The sequence below is a fragment of the Peromyscus californicus genome, unplaced genomic scaffold (genome assembly GCF_007827085.1).
Source record: "Peromyscus californicus insignis strain IS unplaced genomic scaffold, ASM782708v3 Scaffold_17__1_contigs__length_78620276, whole genome shotgun sequence".
Taxonomy (NCBI): Eukaryota; Metazoa; Chordata; class Mammalia; order Rodentia; family Cricetidae; genus Peromyscus; species Peromyscus californicus.
In genome coordinates, this window is record NW_026294469.1 from 52,865,734 (window position 1) to 52,880,772 (window position 15,039).

A 15,039-nucleotide genomic window follows, 5' to 3' on the forward strand; every position below is an offset into this window, starting at 1 on the left:
CTCCTCCACTCCGACCTCGCGACCTGGGTTTGTCAAACAACCGGAATTCTAGGAAGACGAAAGTGTACTTTTTAAAGCTACGGCTTTCGAGAGAGAGAGAGAGCGTTCTCCCTCGTAGTCAGTACCCTAGCCCAGGCTCGGAGCTTTTCAGAAACCAGAGTTGAAAATGCAAATGCCAGCGGAGGCAGACCGTTACCTACCTACAGTAGTAACCTAGGGTGGACAGTCCTCTCTAGAATTTGAGATAAGCGGTACGAGTGTGTGTGTGTGTGTGTGTGTGTGTGTGTGTGTGTGTGTGTGTGTGTGTGTGTGTGTGTGTTGATAGAGGAAAGACAACGCCGGTGCAGTCCCCACTATTTTGCATACTCCTTGCCCCCAGGAGAAGTTTGTGGGGCTGTGGATATCAATAATAACAATCTTCGCCCCCAACCCCACGAGTGAGTTCTACACTCTCCCCCGCTTCTTCCCTGCTCTCTGAAGGAGCAAGCATTTGGTCACCTCGAAACCGCAGCTGCTGGAATTTTAGTTTTGTTTTGCAATCTAGTAGGGCCCTTCTGAAGCCTCATAACTGGGAGATTTATGGGCTGGCCAAGTAATTAAATGATGTTATTGTGTTAACTTTGCATGCATTAGGGCTGCTTGCGCCGCCGTCAGTGTGAACCTTCCGCCGCCGCCGCCGCCGCCGCCGCCGCCGGCCGCAGCTCTTAGGCAGCCTAGGCGTTCGAGCTGCTGTTCCCCCCATAGATTATGCACATCCCAGTCTCGGAAATTTACCGTGCATTAGAACACATTAGCGCCTGCATTTTAAAAGCTAGACTGCTAGCTGCCTGCGAGGGGACTCTCGGGAAGTGGCTAGCTAGGAGACGCGCGTTTGTTTTTTTTTTTACCGTTCCACAAGCTTACGGGGAGTGAAGAAAAGCTTTGAGGTGAGACTAAAGAAACCGAAGCAATCAACCCAAATTGTAGCTAGCTGCCCAGGAGAGGCGGAAAGCGGCATCTCTCACATAATCCCCCTTGGTGCCCCGCACTCTTGCTTCTTTCTCTCTTCCCCAGCACCCCCCTTCTCCTCCCTTCTTCTCCTTGACGCTTGGTTCCAGGAGCAAAAAAATGAGGGGGGGGGGGGGGTTGGCGAACCGAGCTGTCAGCCAAACCTGAAACGCTCGGCCCCGCCCCTCCCCATCCATTGGCAGCTGCTCCGAGAAGGTCTGCCTTCCGAGGCCGTTCCTGCCGCGGATTGGTTTCTCTTAATGCCCATCGAGCACGGTCCCGCCCCGGGCCCGGGAGGATAGGTTGGCTGCTCCGGCAAGCGGCAGAGCCCTTCTGGACAGCTCCCGCTCACCCAAACAGAAGACGTCGGCGCCAGAGTGGGCTCGGACATGGCGAGGCAGCGCGCCCGCACAAGCGGCGGGGCCCGGTGATCCCTCCCTCCTTCCCTACCCCCTCCCCTCTCCCGCACGCACGCCCTGTCCGCCCCCACCCCACCCCCACCCCGGGCGCGCCCGCCCGCCCGCAGCCCGGGGCACACACCCGCACGCACGCCCCAGCACACACTCCCGCACTCGCACGCCCGCCCCCCCCGGAGCCCCGTGGCCGAACCACGCCACGCGTGCCTAGCCAGCCCGCCGGCAGCCCCCGCCGCTCCCACCGCCCCCGGGCCCCGATGGACTGAATGAAGGCTGCCTACACCGCCTATCGATGCCTCACCAAAGACCTAGAAGGCTGCGCCATGAACCCGGAGCTGACAATGGAAAGTCTGGGCACTTTGCACGGGCCGGTCGGCGGCGGCAGCGGCGGGGGCGGCGGCGGGGGCGGCGGGGGCGGGGGCGGGGGCCCGGGCCATGAGCAGGAGCTGCTGGCCAGCCCCAGCCCCCACCACGCGGGCCGCGGCGCTGCTGGCTCGCTGCGTGGCCCGCCGCCGCCGCCAACCGCGCATCAGGAGCTGGGCACCGCGGCGGCGGCGGCAGCCGCGGCGTCGCGCTCGGCCATGGTCACCAGTATGGCCTCGATCCTGGACGGCAGCGACTACCGGCCTGAGCTCTCCATCCCGCTGCACCACGCCATGAGTATGTCCTGCGACTCGTCCCCGCCAGGCATGGGCATGAGCAACACCTACACCACGCTGACGCCGCTCCAGCCGCTGCCACCCATCTCCACGGTGTCAGACAAGTTCCACCACCCGCACCCTCACCACCACCCTCACCACCACCATCACCACCACCATCACCATCAGCGTCTGTCGGGCAACGTCAGTGGCAGCTTCACCCTCATGCGCGACGAGCGCGGGCTTCCGTCCATGAACAACCTTTACAGCCCTTACAAGGAGATGCCTAGTATGAGCCAGAGCCTGTCTCCGCTGGCTGCCACCCCGCTGGGCAACGGACTGGGTGGCCTTCACAACGCTCAGCAGAGCCTGCCCAACTATGGTCCGCCGGGCCACGACAAAATGCTCAGCCCCAATTTCGACGCGCACCACACTGCCATGCTGACCCGCGGTGAGCAACACCTGTCCCGAGGCCTGGGCACCCCGCCTGCGGCCATGATGTCTCACCTCAATGGCTTGCACCACCCGGGCCACACTCAGTCCCATGGGCCAGTGCTGGCTCCTAGCCGCGAGCGGCCCCCGTCGTCCTCCTCGGGTTCGCAGGTGGCCACGTCGGGACAGCTGGAGGAGATCAACACCAAAGAGGTGGCCCAGCGTATCACCGCCGAGCTGAAGCGCTACAGCATCCCACAGGCGATCTTCGCACAGAGGGTTCTATGCCGCTCTCAGGGGACTCTCTCCGACCTGCTCCGGAATCCCAAACCCTGGAGTAAACTCAAATCTGGCAGGGAGACCTTCCGCAGGATGTGGAAGTGGCTGCAGGAGCCCGAGTTCCAGCGCATGTCTGCCTTACGCCTGGCAGGTAAGCTCAGGGGCAGCCGGCAGCCAGGCTGCTGGGGAAACAGCCCCCGTGTGCTTGTAGGGCTGGTCTGTGCGCGGGTTCTGGTCTTCAGCTGTGTGCTCCCTTCTCTCCTGTATACGTCCCCTTTCTTCTCTTGCTTTTCCTTCCGTTTTCACTTTCTCGTCTCCCCCTTATTTCTCTTCTCCCCCCCCCCCCCTTTTTTTTTTTTGCTTCTCCTGTTTTCTCACTCATTGCCTCTGAGTTCTCCTTGCCCCCCTCCCTTTCCGCTTATCAGTGTGCTGACCTTTCCCCTCCTCCTACAGTGGGAGGCGGGATCGGGGCTCCTGGTGTCCTCCAGAAGCCCTGTTGTACTTGAACTTTCTTAGGACAACACATTTCCGTGTTCCAGGGTGCCTAGTCTCCTAATGTAGATGCTTTTGACTGTTGGGGGGGGGGGTTCGCTCCTTAGAAAAGTAAAAGTTCTTCACTCCCCTCCTACCCACCAAAGCAGGCGAACTTCTTTGGTCACTGGCAGGAAATACACCCTTGCGGCGCTTGGGAACTAACGGCCAGGATACAATACCGCTTCCAGAACCTATCTGAGGCTTTGGTGTTAGCCCAAGGACTTTATGACCCACCAAAAGAGCGGAGTCTGGCCGACTCCGGTGTCACTGACTACAGGAAAGAGGGTGCAAGGACGAAGGTTGAGGCTGTCACATTCATCGCTTTGGAAAGGAGACACCAGAGTAAGGAGCTCCTTGCCCTACTGGCCTGCAGCCCTTGCTGGGCTACAAGCCTTTGCAAGGGTTTGCTGAGGTTTGACAGGACTCCGAGAGAGAGGTTAAGCTCTCAGAAAGAGGGGCTGAGAAATTAAGATGCGAGTTAGTTAATGCTTCTTGGCCTCGGCAAGCTGTAAGCTCCGCCTTTGCATTAAGCGGGCGCTGATTGTACGCGTCGCGGCGTGGCGGGGAGGGCTAGCAGCCCGCGGCAGGGGACCGGTCAACGCGCGGGTTACATTGTTCTGGAGCGGGCACCAGCTCTCTGTGCCTCCTCTAGCGGCCGAGAGGCGAGGTACAGCCCTCTATTGTTCTAGGAACACTGAAACCTCCGGTGTGGGCGGTGGGTACAAGACCGAAAGACGCAGCCCAGGCTGCGGCTGACTCAGTTGCGGGGCTTTTGTGCGGCACGCAGACCCCTCTTCCAGAGTGCCACGACTGCTCAACCCCCAGGCCTGAACAGCGGACCCAGACGGGCAAGGTGCCCAGACCTCCCACTGGTGAGGACATACAATACCCGGCTGCAAGCCTGGCCTGGCCGGGCCGGGCGACTTCTCAGAAAAGGCTTGGTGCTCTAGAACAATTAGTGTTGGCCTTAGTTTGCATAAAGCCCGCATTGAGGCTCGAGGGGTCTGAATCAGGCCCTCACTGCTCACTAGCGCTCTGGATCTGCTAGCTCAGGTGTCCACTCGGTCCCCCAGGACTTTTGCCGGGTGCATCCTACGGTTGCCTAGCAGGACTAGGTCACTACTTCGGAGGAGGAGGCGTTTCCGCCTCCTTTGGCTACTGTTGGATTTTGTTCACTGCTCAGTAACCTCCCCTATCAATCTAAAAGGGTAAACAAACAAACAAACACAAAAAGAGAAAAACAAAACAAAACAAAAACGGAGATTTGATCCAGAGACCTCCAGTCAAAATCAGTGGGCTGAGGACACTTCTGGAGTTCGAAGTTGACTTTCTCTCTCTCTCTCTCTCTCTCTCTCTCTCTCTCTCTCTCTCTCTCTCTCTCTCTCTCTCTCTCTCTCTCTCTCTCTTCTCCGTGAGTTTATTCTTCATCCTCTCCTACATTTTCCTCAGATTTGCTCCTGGCCCCCAGCAAAGACAAAGCTGTGAGGGCTGGAGGCCTGGCGACAGCTCCCATGGTAGCAACTCTTTGTTTTAGACTCCCCTCTCCCCAATACAGGAAGCGCTAGCTCCAAGGGGTCTCCAGCCTCGGCTGGCTTCCAGCGCTTGGGGGCTAGAAGGAACTTGGCAGCTGCTCTTTGGGGTACAGTGAAAGGCTGGATGACAGCTGTTCTTCTCTGGCCCATCTCGGAGCGCTGCCGCCCCCTCACGCCGGTCGGGCAAAGGACAAGGCTGTTGGAAAAACGCTAGCGTTCTGCCTGTGTAGGTCTTGAAAGTTAAGCCTCTCCTTGTTATGAGATCTTGCTGCAGCCGCAGGAGGAAGAGTGTGGTACCGGGGGCTTTCCGCCTCAAACTCCTGGAGAGTTGCCGGGAGGCTCCTAGAGAGAGGCAAGCCTTCCAGACCACAGACCGTGTAGAGTGATTTTTCGGCGGGGGACGCCGAAGGGGAAGTGCGCTGAGGACCCGGCCTTGCTCAAACATTTAAATGTGAGTCTGTTTTTTATTACCCTAGGTGAAAAGGGACAAGTGCCTTCGCCTTTTTATCTCACCGTTTTATCAGCAACTACAAGTGTGTCGAGTGGTTATTATCACACAGGAGGCTTTTCAGTACGGGGTCAGTAGATCAGTCTCTTCAGACACTGCGGCAAAAGCTGGGGCAAGTAAATAGGCATTATGTGCTCAGTAGAGTAGGGAACAGAAGCACACAGAGGAGAAAAGGGAGGCCTTTTGATTGTTATTGATCGATGGGAAACCCCGCTGGGAAGCAGCCGGGGCCCAGGCCTTTGGGACCCTGGGGTTAAGCAAGCCAGCGACTCCCCGGGATGGCTGTCCCAGCCCAGCACCTACACGATCTGGGGCCACTTCCGGCCACCCATTCACATTATCGTTGTTCATTCTCATTCTCTCTCTCTCTCTCTCTCTCTCTCTCTCTCTCTCTCTCTCTCTCCCCCACCCTTTATCATTTTGAGACCCATCTGGACAGGGATTGGAGGGACTCCAAGTGGAAACCTTGGATTTGGCCACCATATTCAAGCTCTACCTTTAGGTCAAGTACATCCCAGTCACCCGAAGACTAGATCTTCCAGCCTGCCCATGCTGGCACAGCCAAGTCCAGGCTACTCTAGAGAGGACCGGGGAGGATGCTGGGGAAGCTTGGATTGTCCCAACATAGAAGTCAGAGAAAGGAACTCTACCTGCGCTGGGTGGTGAGAACAGCAAGGGGTTGCCACCGGCCCAATCGGCTGGGAGTGGCCCAAGACGGGATCCCGCTGGGCGGTTCTTATTATCCCGGCCTGAGGACAAACTCAGGCAGGTTTGAGCACACTTTCTAGGGCTTTGATCCTCAAGGGCCTTCTGCACCGCGCACAAAAGCAAACTAGGAGGGACCTGGAGAACTGGGGGGGGGGGGGGGGGGGGGGGGGGGGACCTGAGTTCATTGCCAGGTGGAGGAAAACCAAGACTTTAAAGATGAGGCCCCCACCACCACCACCACCACGCAGGAAAACAATAGCGTGGCTGCTATTACTTTCCTAGCTGAGGTTTCTCTGCCTCCTGGGCACCGGCCTCTGAGATTGGCCCTCCGGGAGCCGGGCTCTAGTGCCAACTGCGGGAAGACAATGTGGCCTTCTCCAGAAAGCAGCCCCCCAGACAGTCAGGATGGAGCCCACTCAGTTCAGGTAGTCTAAGACCCTTAACCAGCCCGACGTCGTCGGACCTACTTGGATGGCCGCCGTAGTGGTATGGTCGGAGCATTGACTGGCCTATGGCTTCTGCCCAGGCACACTTTACCTGCGCGTCTCCAGCCGCGAGCTACAGGTATTTAGATGACGCGGGAGAGCGGTTTTTTGCTAAACTGAAGGACTGGAAGAGGGCCTCCACCTTAGAGTTCCTTCGGTTCCCCACCCAGCCTTCCCCACCGTCTTGTTTCTCCAACCCGGGGCCCAGCCCGCCACTCTCAGGGACTTAGTTCCGGGAGGCGAGCCGGGAGGCCAAACCCTACACACGTCCGTGCAGAACAGACTGATCGGTTCGCCTGCTGGCTGATCCGATTAATAACTGAAAAGCTCACTACCGGCGTCCGTCCGTGCTTCAAGTCCCTAGTCCCCAAAGAACGCCTTCCTAACACAGATTGAGAACGGCAGGAGCTTGCGGAGGAGGCGGGACGCGAGGGAGCTGAGTGAATCCGAGCTCCAGGAGAATTCCAGGCCGCCGGGAACGGTGGATTAGAGGGGCCGCGCGTTTATTTTTATTCCAGGCTTTCCACCGTGTGGTTATGTCACTTTCTCAAACAAATGTGTATACGGAGGGAGATCGATGCTGATAATGTTTAGAAGATTAAAAGAGCATTAATGCTGGCAACAATAACGTAAACGTGTGGACCCAGATTTCATTGATCTGGAACCTGATCCGGCGCGTTTCCAGTAAGTCCGACGGCGGCGCAGCGTACTCTTCCCAGAAGAACGCTCGCCAGTGCCCAGGATCCCTGGCGCTCCGGCCACGCCACTTCGCCAGCTGGGGCCAGGTTCTCAGGTCTGACCGCAACTCCTCCCACGAGTAGCCCGCGGAGCCAGCTCCATTCTTGCTAAGGTTTCCTTAGTCTTGCGCTGGACTTCTGAGCCCTCTCCCCCGACCCTGTGCACACACACAATACACTCTCTGCACTCCCTGGAGTGATTCAGTTGGTGGCCGGCGGCAAAAAAGGGTGCTTCGGTTCTCCCTACCCTTGATACCGTGGTCCAACGGGTTCCTGTTCTCTCTCTCTCTCTCTCTCTCTCTCTCTCTCTCTCTCTCTCTCTCTCTCTCTCTCTCTCTCTCTCTCTCTCTCTCTCTCTCATATCAAAACCGTCCTGGAAAGCCCCTTAATTTTGAAATTCGTTCTCGATAGAAGTGACGTGTCTAAAGCTGCCTGTGAACGTCGCGCTTTAGTGATCCGTGTATCCCCCCACCCCACCCCCGGAGCGCGCGCCTCCCCCCAACCCCGTCCTTTACAGGCTTCAACACTGAAAGTCCTACTTGGAGACTTTGCATCGATGTGTTAGTTGGACTGTTAAACTCAGCCTCAGTAACAAACGCCTGGGCTTTACCCACTCAGTATGGCCCGCTCTGTGGTGGCCCAACTGGGTCAGCCAGTGGAAGGAGCTTGTCTTCTGCCTTGAAGTGGCCGCGATCCTGGGCAAGGGATTTTAGGAGAACACCCGCCCCACACTTTACCACCTGACTCTGAGGCCATAAGCTCTTCCATGGTGTGTGTGTGTGTGTGTGTGTGTGTGTGTGTGTGTGTGTGTGTGTGTGTGTGTGTAGGGGAGTTGTTGCTCTGAGACACACTGAATCTGCCAGATTTAAAAAAAAAAACAAAAAAAACACTAGAACTTTTCCTTTTCGTCTAGCGGGGAGGGGGAAGAGCTACACTCATAATCCCTTTCCTTGCAAAATGATGGCTTGCTCTTTGAGAAGAAGCATTGAGGTGAATTTTCTAGAGAGAGGGCAAGAGCTGTTTTAGTTGTTTGTAATTACATGTAATTATGAAAAAACTAATATTTTCCTTCGACGGGGTGTTTTCCTACTTTCTCCAAAAAGGGGTGGGGGAGAGATATAAATCTTGTGTTCTGCTTTGAAATGTGGGAACAAGCAAGCAGTTATTTCTTATCTTTCCACCAGGGGCTTCCCTTAAAACAAGGGAGCCCCCACAGAACACCTTAGTTTTGCAGATCACAAAGTACCCTATTCCCTAAAAGCCATGTGGTCACCAGATACCCTGATAATCATAGATGGAGTGGAAGGCAACTGGCCCACTACCCACAAGCTCTGGAGGGTAGATTCCTCTCCCCCTCTAGGAGAACTGAGTAAGCCTTTGTTGAGTGGGAGTCTTAGATTATCGCCACCCCATTTAGAATCTAAGCAGCAGGATTCCTCATGAGAGGTGTAGGGTGGGGATTAAATTGATTGTTCCACATCCTCTTTGTCCCCATAATGTCTTGGCAGTAGTTCCATTCTTAAGTCAGGACCGTTCAGAGAGCCCAGGACCCTAGATCTGCTTTCCAGGAATTTATTTGATGACCACCTCTCTTTGGCTTCTCTCCGTTTAAAATATCCACTTGCACAGGAAACCAGAGGAATAGAGGAGAGCCCTTGGGAAGAAAATGCTGCATAGTTCAGTAGTTCATAGCTAGTGGTAAGGGTTGTCAGAAAATATCTTTGCAAAAAGTGGTATCATCCTGGGGATCCCTAGAGAAATGAAAGCCTCATAGGAAATGCAGAGAGATCCAGTTTCTGGGTTCTTGCCAAAGGAAGAGAAACAAGGAGGGCGTAAATAGAAATAATTATCTGGATAAATGGCCCTGGGGAAGAGGAGGAGATAGGGGCACCTTTGGACTTCAACTTCATCTGCACACTCTCTGGGTAGTATTTACCTTCACCCTTCTGGGGACTCTTTTCTCCCTGCCGAACTGAGGAGTGCCATTTCCTGCAAAGGAGTAACTCCTCTTCATGGGATGAGTGCAGTCAAAAGAAGTCGTGTGTAGTCCTTCAGTTTGTCTGGTTGGAGGAGACAGAGCAGCTTCCTCCTGGTGAGAGACGATACCACTGCTCTTCAGTCCAGCCTTTCCTTCAACCAACCTCAGCACCCTTGAGGGAGATGTTTCTCAAGTATCAGGCAAAACAGTGATTGTAAAGATCACACCCCGGGTGTGTTGCGGTAGGGAAGTAGGAGGCAGGGAAGTTGACTGGGTATCCCAGACTTGTGATTCCTGGAAGGCACAGAGACAGAGATTGTCTCACTTGGAAAGTAGGATTCCTAGAAGCTGTGGGCACTTGCTATGAATAAAAATCCCACACAGATTTTCCCAGAGGGCCAGGAGGCTCTGCATTCCTCCTTGGTGCCTCTCACCACTTGAGGACCCATTACTCTTTCTGGAAAAAGCAGACTTTGTTTGGGTTGGAAGCACACCTCCAGTGTAATTTAATCAGCATTGGACTTCATCTCCTGTAATCAAATATACATATACTTTCTCCTGGAGGAAGAAAAATAATTTCTCTGTAACTGGTATTGACTTGAAATTGTGTGATTTCTGGAAGGTATCACATTTTTAAAGGGGAAGGTACAATTATGGGGAAAGAACCCACCATATCGGTGGCTTGCCCTGTCATTACTAAGAAGACCCAGTTACCACCTAAGAAGGGGCAAAATGAGCACTTACGGGGCTCAAGTGTTCAGCCTCTCTAGTTGCAGATATCTCAATACAACTTCTGTGCAGCTGGCCTCTTAGATCTATATTGATAGGAAGCTAGATTGACTGGCTCACCAGATCCCAGAATATGAGTTTTATATTTCCTGGACATTCTTTAAGGAACCTGTCTGTCGTGCATCTTGCTCCCCTCTTTGGAGAGGTCACACAGGCAGGGGGTTCTGGATGTGCCAGAAGTCAGTCCTTGCTTGGTGGCTATTACCAGCACATTCCCCGTTCTTCCCTACAGCATCTCCCTAGAGCAGCTTGGTCTCCCCACCTCCTGGGGTGAGGCTTTGGGTTTTGCCCAAGCTGAGTCTGTTAGGGAATCTGTTGTAAACACAGATCCATTGATTTGCATTTGTCAGAGAGTAAAGTTAAACCAGTGAAAAGAGAAGCCCTTACCCTTTTATGCAGGGCCAGGGAAACCTTTCATATTGATCCTATTGATCCAACCTTTCCCTTTAAGGAAACCACATAGTTAAAGACCCTCGTTCAATAGATTTACCCTTCGTGCTTATGATATTCCTCTAAGTGTTCTCATCTAGGATAGCTGGGCATTAAGCCCACATTCCAAGCCAAACAAAAAATGAAAAGGAGGAATGAAAGGGGAGGGAGGGGGTTGGGAGGCAGAATTGTGGAAAGTGAAATTAAATCAGACTGAAATGTATAGTGACACAGCTGGGGATGTTTTGATCATTCTGAGATGACATGCAGAGATAAAGATAAATTAGATGCATTTAGCATCTTCCTCCCCACCCCCACCCCCACCCCGCATTTTCCCACAAATGAAAATCAGTTTCTATGCATAGACTAGCAGTGTCTTAGGAACATCATTTCCTAATGTAAGGTGATTTCAATCAAACCACTAACCTGGCTCATTTAAACTGGTTCGTGTAAAAGCACTATTGTGGCCACAATAATTATTTTGGTTTGTTTGTAGAAAATCAAGACTAGAATTGTCCCTACAAATGCAATATCTTTGACTCCATATAAGACCATGGATACCAAAACCACTTAGGTGGGGCTTAGAGCCACGTGCTCTGATGGAAGCAGTAGAACCCAGCTTAAGAATGGAATACAGGGTTTCCTGCAGAGCAATGTAGTTGAAATGGAAGTTGCTACATATGGCTTAGTGTTCCTCTGGCTTGCAGATATGAAAATGAAAGTCCCTTTGTCCTTTGAACTATTGGCACAATCCCATCCTTTTTTTTTTCCTGGCCCTTTTTGCTCCGTAAGTAACTCCATTCATGATTTTTTTTTTCAATGTGGCACATGGATGATTCTCAATTGGTTATCTCTTAGGTTGTTTTTGTACACTTGTGTTTGTTTTATGTGATTAAAAAATATTAATGATTCCTTAGGTGAGCTAATGTATTTATCTGCTGAGTGAGTTCAAAGGGCAGAGTTCAGCTATGGTTCAGATTAATTGAACAGGAAGCAGTGGGCTCTCTAGGCTGTGCTGGACAAGGACTAGCCCCTGAAACTATCACTCTTAGCAAACACACAATGTCACTGTCCTTATCCTGGAGTCTGATGTAAGGAGGCTCAGATTGACTTGGGTTGCCTGTTTAAAAACCCAAAGCAAGGCACAGCAACTGCAGTAAAACCCCAGAGTCCCCCTCCGGGAAGAAGAGTTTTCTCATTGGCTAATTGCTTTATTGGTAGCCTGACCTGCAGAGCAGCTGCAGGAGCCTGGATGAAGGCTTAGGCCTTGGAATAATGTGATCCATTAGAACAGGGTAAGGCATTTTTTTGTTTACTCAATTGAAGCTCCCTGCAAAGTGCCATTAACCCCATCCCAAATGTGTGTGTGCTGCAAAAGCCAGAGGTCACACTAGTCATCTGCTGGTGGAGCCAGCCTCTGCCCCTAGTCCAAGGGAGAGAGCATCTTGCTGGCTTCGCCCTTCCTCAGAGTTTGGCATAGCCTTTTGGGCCCTTCCAGGGTTTTGACCAGAGCTAATAGTTTCAGCTCTTGTTTACATTTCCCAACTGCTGAATCATGTTATTGCTGATGAAACAGTTTTGATCTGAACGCCAGTGTGTATGCGCATGCGTGAGTGAGTGAGCACACCACACACACACACACACACACACACACACACACACACACACACCCTCCCCCACTAACCCTCTCTATTCTATTTATGTTCCCTCCATTACTGTGCATTACAGTAAATAGAACTGTGCACACAATGCTTTTAGCAGAAATATAGGATGGATACGTTACTTGGATCAAACAGAAGGTACAGATTGGAGCAGGAGCAGAGTTAAGACTTGCCACACAGACAGTCGTAACTACAGTTTCACCTTCTGGGAGTCTCTGATCAGTTGTGTGCCTCACCTCACCTCACCCAAGGTCAAACCCCCTTCCTTCGCTTCCTTTCTGGTATTAGTGTTCCGTTCCTTACCTTCCACCCTGCTGTCTGCTGCAAACACTGCCTTCCTAGTTATAGCATAAGGGGACCTCTCCATGCTCACGGGAGCCTCTAGTCTCTGCTTCTTCTAATGCATTGCCAAGGAGAAACCAAAGAACAGTTCTGCCTGGAGTGAGGTCTTGGCCCGTGGAGCCGTTGCGGTAACGGTAACGCTATCCTGCTCAGCTGGGTGGTGTTTAGGGTGGGGTGGCAGAGAAAACAAGAAGTTCGAGTGAGACAAAAGAGAAGTGGTTACCTGTGGAAGAAGAAAGGCACAGTCCATGGCACCAGGGATGTGCAAAGGCAAAATATTATAAAGGAGACAAAATATTATAAAGAGAGAAGGGGATGTGGTGAGAAGCTAGAACGAGAAAGGCAGAGACCTGAGCCAGTGAGGTAGACTTGAAGCCTAAGGGTGGAGCTGGCTGTAGCTCTGTGAGATGTGACTGTTTCCAAAGTGTCCTCAAATCCACCCCAGCCAGGACCCTCCCTGCACCCCGCCCCGACCCCAGTGCCTGTGGGTGGGTTGCAGCCTCGCACCGACAGAGCTTCAGCACCATGAACAGCACCGCATAGCCGCCCTCCAGCTGCTGTGCCTGGCTGTGGGACCCTCAGCCTGGACCAGAGAGGTGTGCTGGCATGAGGAGGATCATAGCTCCAGCTCTGTAGATTTCTGTGCCCAGATTAAAATAGTGCCTCGTGCTGGATGATTTCTTGGGCAAGAAGATGCTTAAAAACCAAACAAGAAAAACTCACCTTGCCTCCCAAAGAGGGAAGAGCCGAGTGTCTGCAAAAAGACAGAGTGAAGGTTGTCAGGATTTAGCTTTTTTTCCTCCATGTTGTTTTCAAAGTCACCAACTGACGCTCTCAACATGGTTTTTAAGATGTAAGGTTCCTTTGAAGCTCTACGGCTGAGTCTCCCTCTCCTTCCAGGTATGCACACAAACGGATGCTTTGGCTCTCCACCTGCATCCTTCCGGTTTTTGAAAACACAAGCCTCGTCATATTGAGCAGCGTTCTCACAGTAAAATCCGCAGTGATGTTTCAGAGAGACACCAGTTATGAGACACTAACTCATATAAACCTAGAGTCCAGGTTGAGCTGCCCAAGTGTCGCCGGCAATGGGGCTGTGTTTAAGAAGATATTTTCTACCAGATGCTCCCCCACACAAAAAGAGCCAAGAGCCAAGATGTTGAGGCTACCCTGTGGACTTCCCCAAACTAATTAACATGCAAAGCCTTCTTTTGCTTTATTTCAAGGGCCTCCACTTCTGGCCTAATCTATTACTAAGTGGCTATTGGGGAGGCAGAGCCTAGGGACGGAAGAGTGACTCCTTTACAAGAAGGCCAAGGGCAAAATACATGACTTTCTTTTCCTCTGGCAATTCATTTTGAAATTTTAGGTGACGCTTTATGAAGGTATAATCGTCCATATCTATAAACTAGTTTTGAGTACATTCAGAAAGCTGATTAAAGTGGTTTGTTCAAGCTGTGTAATCTCAATTTTCCGACATCCCTTTCTAAGCAGGTATTGGGTTATGCTTTTGAAATCTTTTCTAGTAAAACACAGATAGTCAGCATAGCCCCTTTGAAATCTCTCTCTCTCTCTCTCTCTCTCTCTCTCTCTCTCTCTCTCTCTCTCTCTCTCTTTCGTATTAACACTGCAAGATGTAGTACTGAATTCACTGTCTTTGTAGTGGTCTCAGTAGGGCTTTTAAAATATACTTTGGCAAGATGTCACATAGTAGGGTCTTTTCTATAGTCTTTGACTCTAAACATTAAAAGATACACAGAATAAAATAGCTTCATATCTTTCCAAATCAATGGCCTAACTCTAAGATAGAAATTTTTTCATGGATTCACTGCCTCCTACTGTGTACCAAAGTTCATCTCAGGTCACATTCAAAGTACAAGAGCAGGATTCTTACACCTGATCCCTTTTTCTGAAGAGGGAGAAGTGGTCTCTGTATTGAAGGCTAAATCCTCTGACTTGTTCTTAGCTTCTGGCTCAGGACTCCACCCTTCCTTTACCTCTCCCTTCCAGTTGGCTCCGTCACATCAGCATTTTCCAGCTCCTTACTCCTTTCTACTTTTTAAGATGTGTCCCACCCATCCCACCTTAATCTCTTCCCTCCATTTCTGTAAAGAGGTGTTGTAGCCCCATGTGTCTCTTGCCTGTGTGATTAGCTTCAGCCCCAGCCACTCCGACTTATCCCACTACTGTCTTTGTAACTAAGTTCACATCTCAGTTTAGTATATATATTTTAATTATGTATTATTATCACCTGGTCTCTCTGCACATTGACACTGTTGGCCACCCTCATCCCTAAACCCCCCCCCCCCCCCCCCCCCCCCCGCCGCCGCCACACACACACCGATTTCTAACATGCTTTTCTTCCTCTCCTTCCCTCCTGTTTTCTCCTCCGACATCTGGTTACACCTTCCCAGCCTCCTCTCAAGCCTCCCTGAGTGTGGTGCTTTTCTCTAAGCTGCTTGATTTTCTTTTTCACTCATAATACTCAAAATCGAGGGCCTTTCTTTTTTAATATTCTGATTTCAACTTTAAGATAGAATACAAAATAATGAGCTTCACTGTAACATTTGCATCAATGTATGTC

The 15,039-nt window shown here is 51.9% G+C and overlaps 1 protein-coding gene across 1 annotated transcript in view; it reads left to right on the forward strand.

Moving 5' to 3' along the window:
- The first annotated feature begins 1,302 nt into the window (after window positions 1–1,302).
- Onecut2 (one cut homeobox 2) overlaps window positions 1,303–15,039 on the forward strand; it is a 57,057-nt gene continuing 43,320 nt past the window's right edge. Inside the window, exon 1 of the mRNA XM_052742316.1 lies at window positions 1,303–2,903. Coding sequence (XP_052598276.1) covers window positions 1,670–2,903 — 1,234 coding nt within the window. The 5' untranslated portion in view covers window positions 1,303–1,669. The remainder of the gene's footprint in view (window positions 2,904–15,039) is intronic.